The sequence below is a fragment of the Larimichthys crocea genome, chromosome XIII (assembly GCF_000972845.2).
Source record: "Larimichthys crocea isolate SSNF chromosome XIII, L_crocea_2.0, whole genome shotgun sequence".
Classification (NCBI taxonomy): domain Eukaryota; kingdom Metazoa; phylum Chordata; class Actinopteri; family Sciaenidae; genus Larimichthys; species Larimichthys crocea.
Genome location: NC_040023.1, coordinates 9458479 through 9481239, shown reverse-complemented (window position 1 = coordinate 9481239; position 22761 = coordinate 9458479). Strand labels below are relative to the sequence as shown.

The following is a 22761-nucleotide window of genomic DNA, read 5'->3' as shown; positions in this document are numbered from 1 at the left end:
AGGTTTAAGTTTTATTTGGTGAATTCTTTAATTTAAAAAATAAAATAGAGTTTTCAAGTTTAGGGTTTGTTTGTCACAGGGTCGGTGAAATGTGTTGGGTCTGTCAGCTGTTTTTAACTAATATTTGTGTGCAGAATCCAAAACTGATCTCAGTTTTCCTCCATCACTTCAAGTTTTTGAACTATAGGATCCCTGTTTTCTTAAAAAATATGAAAAATACTGTACTTAACGGATATGTCTGTCTGTCTCTTTCAGGGTTATGTCTAGTCAGGCACGGTATTGGTTGAAGATGCAGTCACATCTCCCTTTACTAAACTCTCTCTCACCATCTGTAAACACACATGTCTCATTAATGCATGTCACTAACTAATCTTCTTAATTTTAACGTGCAAACAATGAAAACAAACCAACAATAAGAATAATACTTATGTTGTAGTTTAAAAGGAACAATACGTAACTGTACAACATGACTGCACGACTTTGTGTTTGTGATCTGTTTCATTGTTTTTGTGTGCATGTCACATTTTAAGCCTGAAAGCCTAAAATAACTTTTATATTCACTTTTTATTTCACCTTATTAACCTGTTTATATACTGAGTTATCCTGTATGTGTTTGTGACTGATTGAAAAGTTCAGTACATTAAACTACGCAATAGTAAAACACGAATCAGACAAACTGAATAAAATAAAAAACAATTATATCAACAGTCCAACAAATAAAGCAGAGACACAAGACTACAACTATAATCTAAAACATGAAACCTAAAGGCCCTGACATGGATGAGGCGGGGTCGGGTCAGATGAGCGCCGGCCCCTTATGGGATATTTTTGGAGGGGAGGGCGACGAGGGGTGCCTGTATTTGGAAACGGAGGTGGATGCTGGAGGTGGAAGAGAAGCGAAGCTGAGGGAGGCGTGGTTGGATTTCAGATGTCACAGTGTTGGCAGGAGACCCCGACTTCCCCCCTCTGATACCAACACACACACACACACAGCACTCAGACTGACAGAGGACGGAGGGACGAAGTAAAGAGGAACCTGTTAGAGAACAACGAAGAATAAAGAAAGAAATTTAAAGAGAGCCGAAAGCAAAAAGAAGGGAAGAAGAAAAGAAACCAGGAGGGAGAACGAGGTAAAATATATTTCATTTACTGCATTACAGCTTCAAGTTTAAGCTTCAGTTAAAGGAACCAAAGCACCTTTTAACACTAAAGTTTAATTAAAATGAAAACTCTTTCAGTCCTGCACAAATCTGTAAGAAAACATGTAAATATTGAACTTTTACTGCTGTATGTTCATGCTTCAGGAATGATATTTAAATAAAAAGATATTATAAGACTCCCAAAGCCCAATAAGTACTTTTACTCCTGATACTTACATTTTACACTTACACTTACACTTACATAGTACATTTTGCAGATTCTTGCTGCATCCCCAATGTACAACTTTTACTTTGAACACTACTACTGCTTTTACTTTAAGTGAAATACATGAGAATTTCTTCCACCTCTTAAAACCATCATATCCAATGATACGTCCAATGCATCACATTAATTAGTAATTTATACTAATATTTATATTTAACTGCTCAGTGGAAACAATGTGAAGCAGTTGCCAGTTGCCGTTGGGATATTACTACACTACAGGGGGGGGTGTCGTCCTTCTCTTTCCAGTCCTTAGCTGTAAAACACACACTCAGGCATTGACGTGTTGTGATGGTCAGCACCTATAAATACCCTCATGTGATAGGCAAAAGGAATTCAGCTGTAGCCACGGTGATAGCGATAGACCTGGTGGAGAGGTTCATGGGTGAGCGTTTATGGAGGTATGGATACACTTTATACACAATACGATAGCCCTGCAGTTGATACCACTTCAGCGTTCAGCTGTCGATCATAACAATGCATCTATGTGAAATTACTGCCAAACTTAGCAGTTTCTACCATCTCTGCCTCTTGTTTTAGTGTCTTTTAGCTCGTTGTTTTACTTTTACAGCAACTTTACATAGTTTGGGTCGTTTTCGGCCGCAGCAAGCAGAAAAACTGTTCTGGCCAAGCACAACCACCGTGGCTGTGAAGTAAATCCAAAAACTGCCGTTCCACCAACGTCCACTTGAGGCTGGCTACAGAATGAGTCAACCTCCATAAGCCTCCATATACTGTGCTTTACAACGGCTCTTGAGAAACCTGTGGTCACCAATAAGACGCCCATTCTTTATACTGTGTACAGTTTTGGCTGGTGAACATGCACCCTTAGAAATAAAGGTTCAAGTTAGAGCCTAAAGTGGTCCTTCATGGTTACGCCATAGGGGAACCTTTTACCTATTGGTTCTTCAAAAAAACTACTTAGCATAAGGACTGGAAACTTCAAAATTACACCTGTACTCAAAGATTGCTAACATTAGCCACCATAAGCTAATGGTCCCACCAGCTGGCCAAGGCAACAAAACCTCCAAAAAGTGTGTTAAACTGATCAACAGTTTGTTTTCTTTCATATGAATTCAACGCTTTATGCATCTCTTCTCTCAGACGTCTTGTGACGGCTTTAAAACTGTCGCTCCACCCTCTGCTGGTTGACGGTGGTTCTTAAATCAGGCTAATAAACATGGAACCAGAACAACAAAGACGCTCGGTGGATCAGAATTGCAGGAATGGGCTCATACTGGACAGCTCTCAAACGTGAAAGGCTGTAGTTGTGTCATTTATTTTAAAAGACACTGTTGCTGTGTTCTCTGCAAAAAAGTATCACAATGCTTCTCATAATACCAGCTGACAAATGTTGCAAAGCTTCAAACACTTGGAGTAAATTCACACTGAGGTTGGCGTCTAAAAATAAAATGACAGGACTGAAGCTTAGATTACCGCCCTCCTCCTTTTCTAACACTCTAAAACAGACCCAAAAACGCTTCCCCACCTGGAGAACACCAACAAATCTGCTTCGATTTTATGTTAATTATCTGTTCGCCTCCATCAAACGTTGACAAACACAGAGCAGTCATTAGATCACTGAGAGTCTTTAACACAATTTTAATATTAAAAACAAAAGATGAGTTTACTGAGTTGCAACCAGAGCAGTCTAAAGATGTAAATAAATGCCTGTTAGTATCTAGAAGCTGCAAACTGAAGCTGATGTTTCCCTGCAGCACGTGTTGATCGTGCGATCGACCGTCTGGGTCGAGGCGCTGGCAGCGATTCAAATTGTCCAGCTGGACGTTTACATGTATAACTGCAGATGTGGAGTCATGTGTTACAGAGGCCTCTAAATGTTTTGTAAATTTTGATCTAACATTTTCCAGGATAACTTGGGACTCATTTGGATCTGGATACTTTAGTGTTGTTTTTACCGTAAAAAACTGACAGCTGCAGTTTACAGAATTTAATAAATACAGTATAACTTTTCTAATAATATTATAATATACTTTTATAATATATAATATTGCGGTAAAAGGGGAATATTTGTACTTTTGATTTCACATATAATGTTTATCCCATATAATTGATATGAAAATACCACATGAATGTTGTATAAAATAAAGATGCTGCTATGTAAATATGACAGCTTTTTACTTTATAATTAATGATCTGTTATTTTTATTCCATATTTTACCGTAAAAATTAATCAGAAGAAACGTGTTTTGCCATATACTGACATGAAAGTACCACATGTGTAAAACAGAGAGTTTACAATGATATATTACTGTAATTTACTGTACAATTAACTGTCTCTAGTAGAAAATGCTACTTTATTCTGTGTAAATCCCCTTAATTGCTGTATAAATAAACAAATTTTACATCTAATTAGTTACAAATGACACTGTTATTTGAGGAAATTAAGATTAATATGCATGTATACAGAAATATATAGATCTATTCAATCAGTTTCCGTCAGGTTACCATTGAGGCAGAGCTGCTGTTGTTTTGACAGATAATGCTGTTGTTAGTTACAGTATATTTATCAGTGATGATGGTGGTGGTGGTGGTTGGGGGGTGGTGGTGAGGTCTAGTTCCCAGTATGCTGGATGACAGAGCAGCTGCTCTCTGCACTAACCTTGGTCTCAGATATTTCTGACGTCTGATCTCTGCGGAGCAAAGATTATTTTCAGGCCACAGAATCAACCAGGTAAACAAGATGTTTGGCTGAAACGTCACCAAGGCCACGATTATACTCTATACTCCTACTAATGTGATCAAATATAACTCATTGTTAAAGATTAAACCAGTAGTCACAATCTTTTGGCTTATAAATAAGTGTCTATGATTTATTAGCAGTTCCACCAAAGTTTATTACCTTGAAACCTTCCAGACTGTTTCATTTTATTAACCATTTGAAGCCCAAAGTGGTAAAAGTATCCAACAAATATACACAAATTGTACAGCAGAACTTTTTATTCTCTACACTGACATTAGGTACCCCTCAGATTTATCTGGTGACCTTTTGCAGAGGCCTGATGCCTTGGAACCACTGAATTAAACTACCTCTACTACCCTATCTGTGATGTTACCCTCAGGTTTCTGAAGGGACCTATGGCAAACTGAATTTCTGTTGTTTTTGAATCAATCATTTGTCATCTCCTGCCACTCCAGTTGGCCCCCTACACTGTAGTTATCACCTGCCCACATGTTTTTTTTTGGCTCTCTTTCTCTATGATGATCTCTATGATCACATTTGCAGAAACTCTTGGCTAACTCAACAAATAACACAAATTCTAGCTCGGTGGCAGTGGCTGCTGTACATTGCTGTTTCAACTGTTTAAGGGCGATTGCAACACCCCAAATTGCCTATACAGTCTGTAACTGTGAGCCTCTCCTCTTCATATGACACCGACAACAGCTGCTACTTCGTTCTGTACGATCCTGTCTCCTTCCCCCCGGTCTGTCCATGTGTGGAGCCAATACAGGCTATTTAAAAAAAGCCAAGTTCAGACACAGAGCGAATGAGGAGGACGGAGAGAGTCATGTACACATTTGTGGTCATGATGGTTCATAGTAGTTGTGTTAGTATGTGTGTTGTTAATGTTAGGATACGTTTTCCATGGGGACAGAAGTTTACAACTACAGTTACAACTTGGCTGTTGTTCAGTTTTTATGATCTCAGAAGTAGAAACAGTGGTTGTATTATTTAAAATGGCCACCAGACAGTGTTGAGGTCAAGTCCAGATCATTGGCGCCAACATTTGGCTGCCAAAATATAAATATAAAACATGTGTACAAGTCATATCAATGTATTTGCCATTGTTTATCATCTGGGAACCATGAATGCTCAAAGTTTCATGGCAATGCATCGAACAGTTGTTGAGTTATTTAGTCTGGCCCAAAGTAGTGCATGGCATGGCAGGGTCTGTCCCCATAGCAGACAGGTTGACACTGTATGAGCCTTCGGTGCTCAGGTGTTGTAAAGTCGAGGCTCAAAACTAAAGGTGACCGGGCGTTTGCCATCACGGCTGCCTGAGGACGTAAGGCTCGCAGAATCAGTTAATTCTTTTAAATCACTTCTTACAACACATTCTCATAGACTCATAGATGTTTTTATGTGATGTCGTCTTTTCAACTTTTAAATTTGAATTAATTAATTAATTAATTAATTAATTAATTGTATTTACTTATTTTAATTTATTTATTAATTTTTCATCTTTCTATATTTTATTGTTGTTTTATGTAATTTATCATTATGTTTTTAATGCATCACTTAATTTTTATTTTATTTTAATTAATTAATTAATTTTATTTTATTTACCTTTTTTATTTACTATTACTACTATTTTCATCTTTTTTAAATTCACTGTTTCATTATGTTTTTATGCATCACTTAATTTTTTTTTTTATTATTTGAATTAATTAATTTATTTTATTTTATTTACTTATTTTTTATTTACTATTACTACTATTTTTTATTTTTTTTAAATGTAATTTATCATTATGTTTTTTATGCATTACTTAACTTTTTTATTTTTTATTGTTTTATATTGTCTTTTAAATTTTATTAATTAACATTAGAAGGCCAAAAGGGCAAAGCTCAAGCAAAGTCGAGAAAATGTAAAGTAGAGCGACCTCTGGCACTCAGCTGATGCTTCAAATAGGCGCTGGGGTTCATTTTCACCCTGATGCAGCACTGAGGTGATCTCGACACTGGACTCAGGTCAACGACAACAAACTGAGAGCCAGGAACAAAGATCATCTCCTGTTGTTTACTACCACATGGTCCAGCTCTTTCCATCACAGCCTCATTGCAGATATAATTCAGTACACTGACTTTATGAGTTGAGTTTAGTTTGGATCTGGCGTGCAAAAGCTTTTAATCTTCTTTATTCTCCTTTGACCTCATGCACTCTTGCCTCAGAAATACCCTTAAATTATATACAGGAAACTCCATACACACCATTTCTCATGTAAGACACACTCCTCTCTTATGTGCACTCATATGTGATCCCTACGCTCTGTTACAGTCCTCATTACACAGATCTGCTGCAGTTTGCACACTGCGGCTCATTGGGATCATGAATAGGATTCCCCTGTTACTTTATGGTTGAAATGCAGCAGGGGCTGCTGTAAAACCGCAAACCCAGCCCTGGATCTCTGGAGGGACACTCACAGCTGTCATTCGCACTGTTACTGACAGTTTGTAGGTGATCCTCAGCTGGACTTAGAAGAGTGTCGACACTCAGACTGCGCGTTGTTGTGTTGTGTGTTCAGAGATTAGCAGAGTCATGTGCATCTGTCAGTGGGTTAGGTTTGTCCTCAAGGGACCATAAAACAATGCTGTGATTTAAAGGCTGGAAGCATGTATGTTTGCTTTGTTTGGATAAAAACACAAAGAAGAGATGACAAAACATTTTAAGACATTACTGTAGACACTGTGTTTTCTTTTATCATTGTCAAAGTCACATTATGTTAGCATGGTGTCTCTGTTAAAACCACAGATTAAATTAAAAAGTCAACAACAATAGGAAGAGATAGATTGGTGTAGTATTTGACCTCAACCTCCTCTGCCACTGTAGAAAAAGAAAAGTGTTCATAAACCTGATTCAATCTTGATGTAATTACGATGGCAGGGAAACAACAAGGATTTATCTAAATATTAATAACATACAGCGTTATATAAAAGGTGATCCAATCTTAGTGACGAATCTCAACCAACCAATTTGATTGTCTACTTCACGTTGTTTACACAAAACTGCTTTACAGCATTACCAAACCTGTCATAGACGGCAACAAACTGCATTTCAATGACTCAGAACAGAACATCATCATCAGCATATGGATTGACTTTACAAGTAAAGTCATATAAATAGCTTTTATGTCTACAAATTACAACGTACAGAAATACAAATGCAAATTAACAGCAGCATGGAAGTAAAAAAAAATCAACACAATACAATCTCCCAAAAAGCTTTGATTTCTGATATGCTGGGTTTCTATACACTAAATAGTCTAATTGTGTTAGATCAATCAAAGGGTTTGGACAGACTTGACTGTGCAAATAGCAATACAATAATCTTTTCTTTTATTTATTTCAGGTGCTGTGTGTTGTGTTAAAGTGAAATCACCAACGAAATCCCAACTCTGTCCATTGCCAAAAACAAAGGGCTATTTTCTTGTTCATAAAGAAAGTCCATTAATTTTCGTTGCTCAGCTGGATTTTTAGCAAGTGAACCAGTGTCCCTGTCTGTCAAGAAGTCAACTCACTAACCTACAAAAGACCACCTCAACAGTCAAAAATGGCCCCCAAGAAGAAGGCCTCCCGTCAGAAGAAGCCTGCAGCGGATACCATCGCTCAGGTCATGGAGACCACCCAAATCCCATTAAAGGTGGAAAGCCGTGGTGATGGTGTGGTGGTGGTGGAGTCTGGCGTAAAGAAGATCGAGCAGATGGCAGCACTGGACATCGCTCAGCTGAACAGCCTCAACCTGCCACTGCCTCCACCGGTCATCAAGCCTGGAGAGAGAGGCCTCGGCCTGGGCAGCGAGCTGACACGACCCCTTCACGGAAACGCCTTGCTGGAGGAGCTCAGCAAGATGCGGCAGGAGAAGTTAGTTCAGATACTTACCTCAGAAACTTATACTTATTTAAGGCATGGTAACCCAATACTCATACAATATCCATTGTCACTCCTCTTCTCGTCTCTTCTCGTCAGGTTCCTGACTGATTTGGAGTTGGCCTGTAAGACAAAAGCCTTTGACGTCCACAAGTTGGTGATCTCCTCAGTCAGTCAGTACTTCAGAGAGATTCTGGCCAAAGATCCTAGCATGAAGCGTCTGGAGCTCCCCTCCCTCTCACCTCTAGGTACACCAGCTGACTGTATATCTGCCAGTTCCAACATTGTATGAATAAGATTTACTTTGTTGTCGAGAGCCAGTGTGTCCATCAGTATAAATACATGTTACTGGTTTTCCATGTTAAAGACTCAAAACTCTTGTCTGGTCTGCAGGACTGGCCAATGTGATCACCTTCGCCTACCTGGGTCGCGTCCACATGTCCCTCTACACCATCGGCTGCACCGCCTCTGCCGCTGCCACCCTGCAGATCCCTCAGCTCCTCAAGATGTGCATGGACTTCCTGCTGGCCGAGCTCAACGTTCAGACCTGCGTCTACATCTGGAACATTGCTGCCGCCTACGGCCTGCTGCCCGTGTGCGAGGCCGCCCGCCGCTTCGTCCTGGAGAACTTTGTGCAGTTCGCTGACACGCCTCTGTTCACACAACTGACCCTGGAGCAGATGTCTGCCTTCCTGCAGGACGACTCGCTGCTGCTACCTTCAGAGGTCACGGCCTTCCAGGTCAGAGGTCAAACTGACTTTAGAGGTTGAAATTTGTAACTGAAATCATTGTGTGGAAATTTGTGCGATTTTGTGGTTACAGTTGCGTGTTGAAATAGATCGAGCGAAAACAGTGATCGTACCCAGAGCACATAACATAGAGAGACACCATTCACCTGTTTGCAACTCTGATGAGAACATCTGATATCCAAACTGAGGAGAAACACCAGGTCTTCTAGGAGGCGACCACTGCCACTTCCAGTATTAACTCGTTGACCTTCTGGACCTCCCCACTATTTTCAACCAGACCTAAAAACAGACCCCCGACCAGCTGCTTAGAGCCGAACAGAGATCCGTGAATCAAGGCCAGTCTCATGTGAACAGAAACCAGCCAAGTATAACTCACTGTATGCAAGACGTTTATTAATATACAACTCCATTAGAGACCTAAATAGATGAGCAGCTGAGGAGTGCTGATGTATTTATAATCTGCACTATATGCAAGTCTTTAGCTGAAGCACTTTTTGTAACATTACATGTTGCATTTTTGTCTTATTCCCTGTAAACGTTTCTCTCCAGCTGGCCATGAAGTGGCTCGACTTCGACTCCACCCGTCAAACTCATGCCGCCGAGCTCCTGTCTCACATCCGCTTTGAGACGATCCCAGCCAGCGAGCTGGTGAGTCAGATCCAGCCCGTCCCCCGCATGATGATGGACCCTCAGTGTCACCGTCTGCTGGTGGACGCCATGAACTACCACCTGCTGCCCTACCAGCAGAACACCCTGCAGTCCCGCCGCACACAGGTCCGCGCCAGTCAGCAGACTCTGCTCACCATTGGCGGTCGTCCATCGCTCACAGAGAGAGCTCTCAGCCGCGAGGTCGGTGCTTTGTTTGTGTCTTACTACCTTAAAATGAACACGTAAGAAAAAAACCCTTGCTGACCTTTGATCTTGGTGTCCAGGTGCTGTGGAGGGACCCTCGTGAAGGTGGAGCCAGTTGGCGTCACCTCACCCAGCTGCCGGCAAAGAGCTTCAACCAGTGCGTGGCTGTGATGGATGGCTTCCTGTACGTGGCTGGAGGAGAGGACCAGAATGACGCCCGTAACCAGGCCAAGCACGCCGTCAGCACCCTCAGCAGGTACGAGAACACCTTAACCTTCTTGCAGGACACTGTTAACCCGTCGTCACTTGCAGACCTCTAAACATAACTCCCCTCTGCCCTTGTTTCCTCCAGATACGACCCTCGCTTCAACACCTGGCTCCACCTGGCCAGCATGCGTCAACGCCGCACCCACTTCTCTCTGGCAGCCAGCGGCGGTCGTCTGTTTGCCATTGGCGGCCGCAACGTTGAGGGTCTTCTGGCCACCACTGAGAGCTACCTGCCGTCCTCCAACACCTGGCAGATGCGTGCACCCATGGAGGTGCCCCGCTGTTGCCACTCCAGCGCCACCCTGCCCTCCGGAGACATCCTGGTGACCGGTGGGTACATCAATTGCGCCTACTCCCGCTCTGTGGCATGCTACAAAGTGGACACCGACACCTGGATCGAGAAGGCCTCCATGGAGACGCCTCGCGGCTGGCACTGCTCTGCCACCCTTGGAGGGAAGGTGTATGTTGTGGGAGGAAGCCAGCTGGGACCCGGCGGTGAGCGGGTGGATGTTCTCTCTGTGGAGGTCTTCTCCCCGGAGAGCAGCACCTGGAGCCGTGCCGCCCCTCTTCGTCTTGGCGTGAGCACCGCTGGCCTGTCCCCGCTGGCCGAGAAGCTGTACCTGCTCGGAGGCTGGAACGAGGCAGAGAAGCGCTACAAGGCGGCCGTCCAGAAGTACGACCCAGCCACAGACAGCTGGTCTATGGCAGAAGATCTACCCGAACCCACTGTGGGAGTGTCCTGCTGCACCTTGACCCTGCCGCCACGCCACGCACCGCGTCGGCAGCAGCACCGAAACACCCCGGCCCACGAAGAGCAGCAGCAGAAGAACCGAAGCAGAGAGAGCAGCGTGGCTCCATCACAAACCATCACGGCATAAAGAGACGACGAAGAGAGACTAGAAGAGAAGAGGGATGGTTTAACCTCAGGAGAACATCTGGATCATGTCCGCTCTGTTTTATGTAAATATCTGAGGAACAATTCATCTATTTAAAGTTTAATTTATTTCAGTCTGTACATAGACAGTAGAAAACCAGGTAATGTTCAAAATATATAAACATATTTTATAACTTTGTAACTTTGTAATGAAGAATTTCAAGAAATTTTGTAAAATATTTAGACAGGTGAAGGTGATTTTAGGGTTAAAAAATATATTTATTTACGCCTGACCTCTGTTATTACAATTATATACAATGAATTTAACATACAGCCAGATACAGGCCCATGAAAAGCTCACGTATGTGCTGGTATTGAAAGAAATTAAAGAGCTTGCATGATCCAAAGTGATCTCAGGAGGTTTTACACTGACGGAAACAGAGAAGGAAAAAGGTGGATGAGGGATGAGGGATGAGTAATAGTGTGGATCAGGTGGAGGTAGATGGGTTGATGGAGGAGGGTGACGAAGGATGGAAAAGACGGGAACAGTGGCTGTGAATCCACCGGCAGTTTGTGTACAAAGATGTATCTATGCAGAGTGTGTGACGTCCAACTGTGAAAACGTGTGTGTGTGTGTGTGTGTGTGTGTGTGTGTGTGTGTGTGTGTGTGTGTGTGTGTGTGGCCGGCCGCAACAGGAAACGAGTCAACTCTAAAAAACAAAAAGCAAAAATCAACATCAGCAAATGTGAAATATTTCTCACGATGGTCGAGAAAAGGCGTTTATTAAACAACCCAGAGTTTAATTATTTAACGGATGTCTGTCAGAAGTAGAGTAGCTCGACTGTGACAAGATGAAACGTAGACGTAGTGCTTGATAATAAAGATTTTATAAGTGCAACAGAGAGGAAGTATTTAAGATGTGAACACCAGAGGAAGGAAGTGTGAACGCCACAACAAAGGTGAGATTTTAACAGGAAATACAAAAAAAAAAAATGTACTTAAGAAAAAAAATGAATAAAAATCTTTTCAAAATAAATAAATTTATTAAAAAATGTCTCTGGTTTAAACACCACAATTTAACTTAACGAAGAAACCAAGAAGATTAAAAAATATTTTTTTGAAAAATTCAGAAAAAAATAGATAAAATTCAGAAAAAAAAGGACATAAAAATTGTGAATTTAATTAATTTTAAAGATTTAACCCACTGGACAAACCATGAAGATATAAAGAAAAAATATATTTTAAAAAATGCATAAAAATAAAAAAAAAATCCTGAAAAAAAGTGTCTTAATTTCAACACCACAATGTAACTTTCTGAAGAAACCAGAAAAATAAATTTAAAAAAATATAAAAGTGTGACTTTGATCTCACCAGCGTTTGTGTGTTTTTAACATTTTTTCTCCTCTGACGACGAATTTTTACCGAAACTAAGATGAACTTCAAACTGAGGAACCGGTGAGCCTCCAGCAGCTGCAGCGCAGATTGAGATTAACGAGAAATATTGTTATGATCTGAATAATCTGGCTCATTCGATTGGCTGAACGCCCTTCTGGATTATAGCCCCCCCCCCCTTCTTGACACTGGATGAGTGTGCTGGTGTTTTCTGCGGGGTTTCACTGAATAAAAGCCAACATCAAAACATCGACTCTGCCTCTCATTTCACGTGATTAGTCTGAGTTAAGGTTTTAATATTTGAATAAGTGTTTCTCTTAATGACAGATCAAGTCCTGCATTGAATATTTTAAGTGAGAACAGATACAAGATAGATACAATAAGGAATTTTAATGTAGCAGTCTACACATAATGTTGTGGATAGTTAAATAAAATAACAGTAAATTAAAGTGTCAAATGAAAACTGCAACATATACCCATTAAATACAGTAAAGTTTTAAAGACACAGTACTTCTCTGTAGTTCTAGTATGAAGCGTTAAACATTTATACCCCAATAAATTATGACTAGATGTGAAAGTTACTTGCCAGAGGTCAAGTTTGGAAACATCTTGCAGTTTTGTCAGTTCTTGTTCCAGATTTGAAGATTGAAAGTTTCTCAGATAATTGAACTTTTATTATTATTATTATTATTATTATTATTATTATTATTATTATTATTATTATTATTATTATGTCAGAGAGCTCGTCTGAAACACGAGCATGTCAACGCTGCTGCCCACGTGTGGCTGAAACTCATCCTACAAGCAACAAATCAAACTGACTTTAAACCAACCAGACACGAGACTCCAAAATAAACTTGCACACTAAAGAAAGAAATAAAAAAAACAGCACAAGGTTTTTTTTTTCGATTTTATTTGTTACAAACAAGATCAAAAGGTGGTCCTTTACTTGCCGGGGAGGATGATACCGTCATACTGAAGAGAAACGAGACAAATATTAGATTTTAAAAATCACAGAACATGAAACAACCTGCAGGCTGCGTTTAATCACGAAATAAACTTTTCAGCTGCAAATATTACAAGACCACAGGAGAGAGGTAAACATGTCTGCTAATTAAAAAGGATTACATCGTTTGCGCCATTATGGAGCCAAATTTATGGTTTTAATTTGATTCAAATTTAAAAGTTTAATGCAACTAAAGTTCAGGGTTTCTTCAGCTGCAGCTCAGACTTCTCAGTCAAACTACTTTCCGTCTCTTAAAATGATCCAATGTGAACTTTAAAACATAAAAAGCCTGGAAAGCTCTTCCAGCACTTTCCAGGTTTTCCAGGAATGTGCAACACTCACTTTCTGCTGGAACCAGCGCATGGCCTCCTCTTTGCGGATGCGGTGTCTGAAGCCGATGCGGCCCGTTTTCCGCTTCTTGTCGGCGATGCTGAAGCCGGGTCTGCCCAGAACCTGAACGCACAAAAGAGGACGGAGACGGAGCGGGTCAGAAAACACTTCAACACAAACACTCCTGAAACATCCGTGTTGGATAATTCTATAATATTTAAAGGCCTGAAGTCAAATAACGTTAAATTTACAGCATATAAAATAGAAAAAGCAGCATCTCTTCACATGTGATTAACTTTAAATGTCAGTTTTTAAATCAAGTAACTAAAAATGTGACTTTAACGCTGATGGTTTGACAGACTCAGGTATCAAATGTGTCCAATCAGATCAGGCTGCATAAACATGTGACATAACCAAAGACGTCAAACATTCAGCCAACAAAACAGCTGCTGAGGAAGAAGTGAAGCACTAAACTGTCGTATCTGTAAACTTAAACACTTTAAACTGTTCAGGTCGCACAGCCTCAAGACAGCGGACGCCTTTTTGACGGAACAGAGCCTGAATTTTACTAAAAACCTCAAATATTTGTAGATTTTCCACTTATACATCTCCAACTCCGTCACCTCCACCCTGCTTACATTTTAAAACGTCTCTTAAACCACTCACCACGTAGAAGTCCAGTCCGTAGATGCCGATGCTGGGGTCGTACTTGATGCCCAGATCGATGTGCTCCTGGATACCGAAGCCGAAGTTTCCGGTATCAGAGAAGTTGTTCTTTCTCAACTCGTACTCACGCACCTGGAAGCAAACACAGTGAAAATATAACACATTAAAACTATTTAAATTAAAGAGTTACACGCCAAACAAACGCCAACCTAAGAAGAGAAACCTGGAGGATCATCGTGACTTTCTTACCTTGAGTCCTTTCTCCAGGATCTCCTCTGCTTTGGCTCCACGGACGGTGCAGTGGACAGCAATCTTTTCATTCCTGCGGATACCGAAGGATCGCACAGTGTAGCGGGCTGCGAGAGAAGACGACACCAAGTTAAAAACACAGTGCTGAGATAGATAAACTACTTTCCTGCTTCTCGTCCGGCAGCTCAGAGACGTTTCATCGCGTCCACAGTTTAAACTCACCCTTGGAGAAGACGGGAGTCTGCCCCGTGAGCTGCTCCAGCACCTTAGCAGCACGGGTCAGTCTGTCTCCGCTCTCGCCGACGCAGATGTTCAGGCAGAGCTTCCTGATGCGGAGCTCTCTCATGGGGTTCTCCTTCTTCTCGCCCTGGTCCTGGAGGACAGAGAGCATGAAGACTTAAAGTCCTTTCCTAACCACTTTATCTCGACGGAAAAAAAACAAACAAACCATAAGGTCAAAGAATGATGTGAAGGAGAAATAAAAGGAAGCATCGAAGCATCCTTTTCTTTCCTAAAGGAGACGATAAGGAAGCATCGAAGCATCCTTTCCTAAAGGAGACGATAAGGAAGCATCGAAGAATCCTTTCCTAACGGATGGGCCACTAAAGGAGACGATGAAGGACGCGTTAAAGCTCCTTTCCTTTCCTAAAGGATGGTCCAGTGTTCCCTATATTTAAGGAGACGATAAAAGGAAGCATCGAAGCTCCTCATCTTAACAGTTGGAGGATTCAAACAGCGGCTACATTAATAGTGAGGAAGCTTCCTGAGCATGAACCTTCAGCCTGTTAGGAAACATCTTCACTGCTGACACCTGGTCACCTGCTGCCATGCCGAGCTCACCTGAAGTGTCACAGTCTGAGCAGCTAACCTGAGTTTTAAACTGACAGTTTGTGAACAGGTTCAGTCTCACAGTGTCCCCACAGTGTCCTCACAGTCAGTGTCCTCACAGTCACAGTGTCCCCTCAGTGTCCCCACAGTCTCAGTGTCCTCACAGTCTCAGTGTCAGTGTCCCCACAGACTCAGTGTCCTCACAGTCTCCTCAGTGTCCTCACAGTCTCCTCAGTGTCCTCACAGTCTCCTCAGTGTCCTCTCAGTGTCCTCACAGTCTCAGTGTCCTCACAGTCTCAGTGTCCTCACAGTCTCAGTGTCCCCACAGTCTCAGTCTCGCGCCGCCGGGGAACATGTCCGTACACATCCCCGCTGTTAGCATTAGCACAGAGCCTGACTGACCGGTCCACTCAGATAAATAAATAAATAAACTAACAGACAGTCAGAATATCTGACACAGACAGACAGAGCAGCCTGCTGTGTGTCCGCGTGTCGGTGCCTGTCTGTGATCTACAGACTCCATGAATCTACAGACAGCCCGTTAGCCGGTTAGCCTGTTAGCCCCGCTCGGCTCCTTCATTTAAAGAGTCTCCCGTCACGTTTTCATATAAAATACAGATCTACTTTAACCATCCGAGATGGACTCTGCGTCTCTGAACACCGAGCAGCCGGTAAAACGAGCCCGCGGCTCGGATGATCGCGGATTTATTCCCGCGCTGCGACAGCGTCAGTGCGAGGCTGTACTCACCGCCATGTTGGATCACTAGAAGAGGACGTGACGTTTCCGGCCGAGGACCTTTATAGGCCGGGGTTCACCGAAAACCAGCCCGGGTAGAGCAACAAGGCGGGGGTAGCAAAGGTTCCGGTTTAGCAACTCAAGTAGTAGCAGTAGCAGTAGCAGTAGTATTTGTAGTAGTAGTAGTAGTTGTAACAGTATTAGTATTAGTAGTAGTAGTAGTTGTAACAGTATTAGTAGTAGTAGTAGTAGTTGTAACAGTATTAGTAGTAGTAGTAGTAGTTGTAACAGTATTAGTAGTAGCAGTAGTAGTAGTAGTAGTAGTAACAGTATTAGTAGTAGTAGTAGTAACAGTATTAGTAGTAGTAGTAGTGGTAGTAGTTGTAACAGTATTAGTAGTAGTAGTAGTAACAGTAGTAGTAGTAGTAGTTGTAGTATTAACAGTAGTAGTAGTTGTAGTAGTAACAGTATTAGTAGTAGTAGTAGTAGTTGTAGTAGTAACAGTATTAGTAGTAGTAGTAGTAGTTGTAGTATTAACAGTATTAGTAGTAGTTGTAGTAGTAACAGTATTAGTAGTAGTAGTAGTAACAGTATTAGTAGTAGCAGTAGTAGTAGTAACAGTATTAGTAGTAGTATTAGTAGTAGTAGTAGTAGTAACAGTATTAGTAGTAGTAACAGTATTAGTAGTAGTAGTAGTAGTTGTAGTATTAACAGTATTAGTAGTAGTAGTAACAGTATTAGTAGTAGTAGTTGTAGTATTAACAGTAGTAGTAGTTGTAGTATTAACAGTATTAGTAGTTGTATTAGTAGTTGTAGTAGTAACAGTATTAGTAGTTGTAGCAACAGTAGTAGTAGTAGTAGTAGTAGTAGTAGTAGTAGCAGTAGTAGTAGTAACAGTATTAGTAGTAGTAGTTGTAGTATTAACAGTATTAGTAGTAGTAGTTGTAGTATTAACAGTACTAGTAGTAGTAGTAGTAGTTGTAGTAGTAACAGTATTAGTAGTTGTAGCAGCAGTAGTAGTAGTAGTAGTATTTAATGGTCTGCAGGGATTACGTACCTTTCCATTTGGTTCATTCAGTTTCATAATTTATTTGGTTTTATATTTATTAGCACCATTAGCAACTGTTTTATTCATTAAAAGAACATTTAAAAAAAAAATTTATAATCATTGAAACTTGTCAGACTTTTGGTCAGACAAAACTCTCACTTTGAAGATGCAAATGATCAATAGATTATTTAGGAACAAACTGTTGCTAGTTGTAGTTCCATTTATTAGTTTTTCACAGTATATTTTGTTGCCACCAACATATTTTCTGGCAAACACCCACCAACACAAAATAAAGATCTGGAGTCAATCAATTGGTTCTTAAAGGTTTTGTCATTTTATTCTTGCAAGAGGAACGGTTCACACAAATGCACAAGACAATCCCACGCTGATTCTTAGTGTCATGGACATGGTGGTGCTTTCTGCACAGCTCTAAACATCATATATTCATAAGCTCATCGTGAAGGATAAGACCCTTCATTAACATTAGTGTTGTTCATCTTTTCTCATCACTTACATAAAAATATGACTAAAGCTGAAGCTATAGCAAACACTACGGCTAATTTCTTCATTAAAGCCACAGAGTAAACTGCACCTGTGGACGGATTATAAGTGGACATCTCGGTGGAGGCGTCTTCTGAAGGAGTGTTGATCAGTCTCAGAGGTGGGACAGGAGTCGCAGGCTTCAGCAGGGGCAAGCCCTCCATCCTCTGCTCCTCCAGGGCCTTGACGAGGAAGTCCAGCGCTTTGCGTGGGAAGGCGGCCGGGGAGAAGAGGTTGCAGTTGGGCACGAAGAAGTGAGGGAGGTCGCCTTGGCACGCGTGGTTCTCCAGAGCCCCGAGGAGGTGCATGAAGCAGGTAGGGAGCTTCTGACGATCCCACATGGAGTCGCTGAACCTGACAGGTGAGAAAGAAACGAGAGAAACACTAAATGCACGACAGATTTCCACGAGTAGCCAGACTTCTTCTCCTAGTGCTGCTGTTTCCAGTCTTACTCAGATAATACAGATGCTTTCACAGAGATCTTGAGGAGTACCTGATGGAAAGGGTGTGGAGGAAGGCGGTTTTCCCGTGGTACGAGCAGAGGTCGTGCAGCTCTTTGGGATAACGTTGTTTCAGGCCCTTGATCAGAGACTTGAGGAGCATTAAGCACTGCTTACTGCAGAGAGAAGATGATATTGTTAGTTATCAAAGACCACCAAGAAAAGTTATTTATTCCACAACGGTTCTGTTTTCTTGTTCTCAGTTACGGCTCTTTTAACCCAAAGATGTGAGAATAAAGATTTAAACAGTTCAGAGTCTCACCGGCAGCATTTTGTGGCGTTGCTCTCACAGCAGGTTTTCGTGTTGCCGTGGCTCGTGATGATTTTCTTCTCAACGTGAGAGAAAGAAATCCTCCAACTTTCTGTTTCAGACAGACAAAAAACAAGTATTATCTAATAATTCTGCAGATATCTCTAAAAAAAATATGTAAAAATGTCGTAATAACATGAAAAACATCCCGTCTTAGGTGTCTTAGAAATTTCAGGTCATCTTTTGACCTCTTTATGAAGTTTAATAGCAGCAACAGACAGATATTTCTCTCACCTTTAGCATCCTCGCTGAGGTTTCGACCTTTGATCCTCTTTGGTACAAAGTAACACGGTAAACTTTTGATTTCTTGGCGAACCTTCTTCCCCAGCCAGTTGTCAACAGCTGGACCATTACGGGCAGCGAGCGGCCATCCCTGACAGGGGTGGACCTGCAACCAGAACACAAAAGACAAAGTCAGCATGTAAGTACAATACGACCTCTGTCATCACAGTATTTCTTAAACATTAGGCTCACCGAGTAACACCATCATGTCAGATTTACCTCCAGAGCAGGAACCACATCCACTGAGATCAGCTCGTCACTGTTGCCTTCAGTCCTGAGCAGAGATAAAGTCACGGCCGGCGTGTTGGGGCGCTTCCTGTTCACCTCCCAGTAACAGCGTTTATCCGGCACTGGAAACGAGGAAAAGTGAGACATGGCGCCAATCGAGTTGCATGACTTAAAATACAATGCTGATTGTGCACATGTGACATCAACAATCTGAGAGATGAAAGGCGACGATCACACCTTTGTAGGTCTTGAGAAACTTGCGGACCAGCCGGTACATCTCGTTCAGGATCTTGCTCGATGAAAGCGTGCGCTCGTTCTCCAAAAGAAAGGCCTGTATGGGGCTCTGGCTCCGAGTGGGCCTGGAAAAATCGATCCGGTAGAAGAGGCCGCCGTCGAGCTCCTTCATGTCGAGGCGCGAAGGAGCCTGAAGCTTCAGCATCATGTCGAACTCATCGGGGCTGTGGATCTGACGCAGGAGTGCAGAGATTCATGAAAGAGACATGAAACAACTGCGTAAATAATTTAAAGCAACTTGATTTATTTGTGTCAAGAGGTTAGCTCTTATCTAGCTTCCTGTATCTCATATATCGTCTCTTAAAATGGTGTCATTACAGCCTTAATGTGATGTATCATCTGATGAAATGAGACAATGAGGCATCTGTTTGTTTGAGTATCTGCTAGTCTCTGGCTGTATCGTTGCCTTTACAAACAGTGATTTGTTCTCGTCTTGATCTCACCTTAACTTTCTCAAAGTAGCTGCCGGTTGTGAGGAACTCAGCCTTCCGGAATAAAGGCTGATCGCTGTTGCTCCGCAGAAATTTCAGCAGGTTATCGCGGAAATCGTTGACCACCTCAGCGGCCCAGCTGCGATCCGTCTGACGGATCTTGAGGTTTTTGGAGTTGAGTTTGATCCAGTTGGACAGCTCTGGGGAGACGGAGACCGGCTCCTCCTCAGCTCTGGATACCTCCACTGCAAAGTAAAATTCAACACATAAGCAAGAGATTAGACCATGTGCTCGGCCGGGTGGTGAGCACCAACACATTGTTTTATTAAAGTTCATAGTTTCTGCAGCTGTTGTCCTGAAGGTTTCTGTCTTCACTCAAACTAACACTGGTGATCCTGGATCACTGAGGTTTGTTAACAAATAGTCAAAGCGTTCTCTCTTTTGTTTCTTGTGGACATTTTCACACACCCTTTGTGTTAAACCAATCATACCTGCAGCTTTACCTGCTTGTTGTTGTGGAGCTCTTTGTTTCTGTCGTGCTGGTGTGAGGCGAGGGGTACTCAGCTTTCCTTTGCTGTCGTCTTTACGCTGCCCGTCCTCTCTGGGGTTCACACTTCTGTCCTCTCTCTCCATTACTCAGTCGTTTCAGGCTTGAATTAATTCCTGCATGTACGACAGTATTGTTAGAAGGGGAGTACAAATTTGAGGTACTTGTACTTTACTCTCAAGGGAAGGAAATATACTTCCACTCCAATCTACCTATCTAACAGATTTACATATGAAGAGCTTCAAAAATAATCTGTTAGTACACACAGGTACAACTGAAACAATTAGATTAATTAACTACTAACAGAAAATTTTGCAGCTTCTTGAATAAAAGTCATTTTTTCATGTACATGAACATTTCATGGTTCATAAATGTGAACATTAAGTTCCTCTTTAACTCACCTGTGCCGTTGTTGCTGTTGAAAATGGAGATTGCGTTTGTCTGTACTTTCAGTTTCAATTTTCCACATCCTCCTCCCACATCCGCCTCCTCCTTCTCTGTTGCCAGTTTCACAGTCTGCCTGACAATTTACCACACATACAAGTTTAGTTTCTATCAAGACCGTTTAATTGTTCAAAACTGGGTTACCTAAGTGTTTAGCACTTAATCGCTTGTTAGGTTTCCATTTAAGAGAACAGCCTATAGTGACTTCACAAACATGTGTATTATGTTTTTATGAAGACATGTAATCATCTTGAAATGTAAGAAAATATTGCTAGATAATTAAATACTATAATAATGTTTTATAAGACACGGATTATGAAAGAGGCCATGTTAGCACCTCTAAAAATCAACATCTCGAGCTGAATGAATGAATGATGCTGTAAGAAATGAAGCAACATCGCTCAAAGTCAAACAAACCCCAATGAGAAACCATAAGAAACCATTAGTCTATTAGAAAGTAATCATTAGACCTCACCTGGCTTAAGTGGACTATGAACAGAGGTGGACGATGCGTGTTCAGCTTACATTTATTTAATCATTGTAGACTGCAGCACAGTTAATGTAGCTTCTTTCTCTATATATACACAAGATAGATAGCTGCTGCTGTTGACTCCAAAGAGGTTCATACAAGTGAGACAGTCTTAAGACCAGTCAATGTAAGTAACTTTATATGAATCATAAATTGTATCTGTTATAAAAAACAGGATTTATACTGGGGTTCAGAAGTTTTGATCATATGTGTGTTTCCTGTCTTTTGCATGTCTCGTGCACTTCCCTTATTTTGACTGTGTTTTGCTGAAGATGGCAGGCAGAGATGATTGTACATCAGTAGTTCAAGTACAGGAGAGACAAGGACGGCCTGAGAAGTGTCATTTTGATAGATAATGCTCGTTACTGAGCAGAAAACCAAAAAAGAATGTTATGATATTATCTGTATCAGGTAGGAGATGTTCGAGACAGCCCATTTTTAAAAAATGTATAAGAACCAACAGTTAGAGCTCCTCAGGGAGCCTTTTCTCTGTAACCCCTTTTGTGTGTTGCAACGCTCCTTCTTGTACAAGAATAATAAATTCAACTTAAACTTTGATACTCTGAATCCAATCTTCCTTATTCAAGGGTTTTTCTTTTTAAAAAATTTCCATAACAGTATCATTTTAAGAAAGAAAATTAAAGTATAACAGATCAGTGCGTTATATTGGCACTGCAGTCCTTATTAATAGTTTATTTAAAGTGGTGTGATAGCCAATATCAAAAACAATCACATATGAATTAACAAAGTCAACTTTTTAGTAACTTTTCTGTCCAGCTTTCCAAGACTGATGGAGGCCTCTTATATTTCAATTAGCTATATTGTGTATTGTGACTTGTTCTTATCAAAATAAAATAACAAAACGAACCTAAGCCACTGAGGGGCTGCCGGTACTTGTAGTAGTGGACGCGTCCGTCGTCCTCCGGGTCCAATGAATGAGCGAAGCACATGAGCTCTATAGAGTCACCAACATTTATTCATGGCTCAGCCAAACTTCTCCATACGTTCCATACATTAACTACTTGCATGCAAATCAAAACAAAAAGACTCACATATTGCCACAACGCAATAACTGGACGATGACGGTCACCTGCCGAGTTTACCTGTGCTTCTATTTAACCATTTCCTGTACCCCATGATACAGAGTGACACCTACTGTGGCCTGCAGGTAATACACAAAATATAAACAAATGCACACATGAGCCAGAAAAAGGCTCTAACATCGTGTGTGATGTAAAGGTTTGATGTAATATGTTTCAGTGATTTCATCTGAGATGACTTTTCTGTTTTCTGATCTTACAGCTCCTGATCTAGCTTCCTGCAATGATGTAGTTATGAACTATGTGATTATGTTAAATGTAAGAGTTTAATTCACATTACAAAACATATAATTAATGCTTGAAAAATGTTTTTAAATGTATATTTTAAGTGTATTTTGGTATATAGGTTTAGAATAACTTAATTAATCGATGTAAACATGTGGACTCGATGCTGTTTGTTTGGTGAATGGAGGATTTAAAGGCAGCTTAAATATTGAACATGAATTACCATGATTTCATATGAATGCTCATCCAACTTTTGTCACGTGTTACTGTGTATTAATAAACATAAATTAATCCAAATCAAATG

At 41.2% G+C, this 22761-nt stretch overlaps 3 protein-coding genes across 5 annotated transcripts; 1 reads left to right on the top strand and 2 right to left on the bottom strand.

Annotated features, from left to right (window-relative positions):
- Window positions 1–871: 871 nt before the first annotated feature.
- On the top strand, window positions 872–11765 carry klhl43 (kelch-like family member 43). Its single transcript, XM_010745689.3, has 7 exons — window positions 872–1130; window positions 7512–8023; window positions 8129–8277; window positions 8423–8769; window positions 9328–9627; window positions 9711–9886; window positions 9983–11765. The coding sequence occupies exons 2-7, from the start codon at window positions 7713–7715 to the stop codon at window positions 10773–10775; spliced, it is 2076 nt and encodes a 691-aa protein (XP_010743991.1). The 5' UTR covers window positions 872–1130; window positions 7512–7712; the 3' UTR covers window positions 10776–11765.
- Window positions 11766–13060: 1295 nt separating this feature from the next.
- On the bottom strand, window positions 13061–14821 carry rpl11 (ribosomal protein L11). The gene is made up of 5 exons (XM_019270740.1): window positions 14638–14821; window positions 14416–14522; window positions 14167–14298; window positions 13513–13623; window positions 13061–13139 (listed from the first exon to the last, which is right to left on the bottom strand). The coding sequence occupies exons 1-5, from the start codon at window positions 14804–14806 to the stop codon at window positions 13110–13112; spliced, it is 549 nt and encodes a 182-aa protein (XP_019126285.1). The 5' UTR covers window positions 14807–14821; the 3' UTR covers window positions 13061–13109.
- Window positions 14822–17345: 2524 nt separating this feature from the next.
- Window positions 17346–22220, bottom strand: LOC104930807 (cyclic GMP-AMP synthase). Of its 3 annotated transcripts, XM_027286207.1 has the most exons (11): window positions 22185–22220; window positions 22001–22087; window positions 20561–20679; window positions 20104–20275; window positions 19625–19857; window positions 19125–19353; window positions 18879–19009; window positions 18612–18765; window positions 18330–18429; window positions 18061–18183; window positions 17346–17921 (listed from the first exon to the last, which is right to left on the bottom strand). In XM_027286207.1, exons 4-11 carry the CDS (start codon window positions 20243–20245, stop codon window positions 17534–17536), a joined length of 1500 nt encoding a protein of 499 aa, XP_027142008.1. In that variant the 5' UTR covers window positions 20246–20275; window positions 20561–20679; window positions 22001–22087; window positions 22185–22220; the 3' UTR covers window positions 17346–17533. The 3 variants fall into 3 exon arrangements, with proteins under 3 accessions (XP_027142008.1, XP_019126326.1, XP_010743987.2); XM_019270781.2 differs by lacking the exon at window positions 22185–22220 and having other exon boundaries at window positions 22001–22147; XM_010745685.3 differs by lacking the exon at window positions 22185–22220 and having other exon boundaries at window positions 20116–20275; window positions 22001–22145.
- Window positions 22221–22761: the final 541 nt, after the last annotated feature.

What these genes read in the sequence shown, in the direction of transcription:
- klhl43 (XM_010745689.3), top strand. Translation starts at nt 7,713, where the DNA reads ATGGCCCCCAAGAAGAAGGCCTCCCGTCAGAAGAAGCCTGCAGCGGAT. An exon ending in AGCAAGATGCGGCAGGAGAA is followed by an intron (nt 8,024 to 8,128) that starts GTTAGTTCAGAT and finishes TCTTCTCGTCAG; the next exon opens with GTTCCTGACTGATTTGGAGT. An exon ending in GCCGTCAGCACCCTCAGCAG is followed by an intron (nt 9,887 to 9,982) that starts GTACGAGAACAC and finishes TGTTTCCTCCAG; the next exon opens with ATACGACCCTCGCTTCAACA.
- rpl11 (XM_019270740.1), bottom strand. Translation starts at nt 14,806, where the DNA reads ATGCTCTCTGTCCTCCAGGACCAGGGCGAGAAGAAGGAGAACCCCATG. An exon ending in TCCTGGAGAAAGGACTCAAG is followed by an intron (nt 14,299 to 14,415) that starts GTAAGAAAGTCA and finishes GTTTGCTTCCAG; the next exon opens with GTGCGTGAGTACGAGTTGAG. An exon ending in ACGGACTGGACTTCTACGTG is followed by an intron (nt 13,624 to 14,166) that starts GTGAGTGGTTTA and finishes TTGTGCGTTCAG; the next exon opens with GTTCTGGGCAGACCCGGCTT.
- LOC104930807 (XM_027286207.1), bottom strand. Translation starts at nt 20,245, where the DNA reads ATGGAGAGAGAGGACAGAAGTGTGAACCCCAGAGAGGACGGGCAGCGT. An exon ending in ACAAGCAGGTAAAGCTGCAG is followed by an intron (nt 19,858 to 20,103) that starts GTATGATTGGTT and finishes TTTACTTTGCAG; the next exon opens with TGGAGGTATCCAGAGCTGAG. An exon ending in GCTACTTTGAGAAAGTTAAG is followed by an intron (nt 19,354 to 19,624) that starts GTGAGATCAAGA and finishes CTCCTGCGTCAG; the next exon opens with ATCCACAGCCCCGATGAGTT.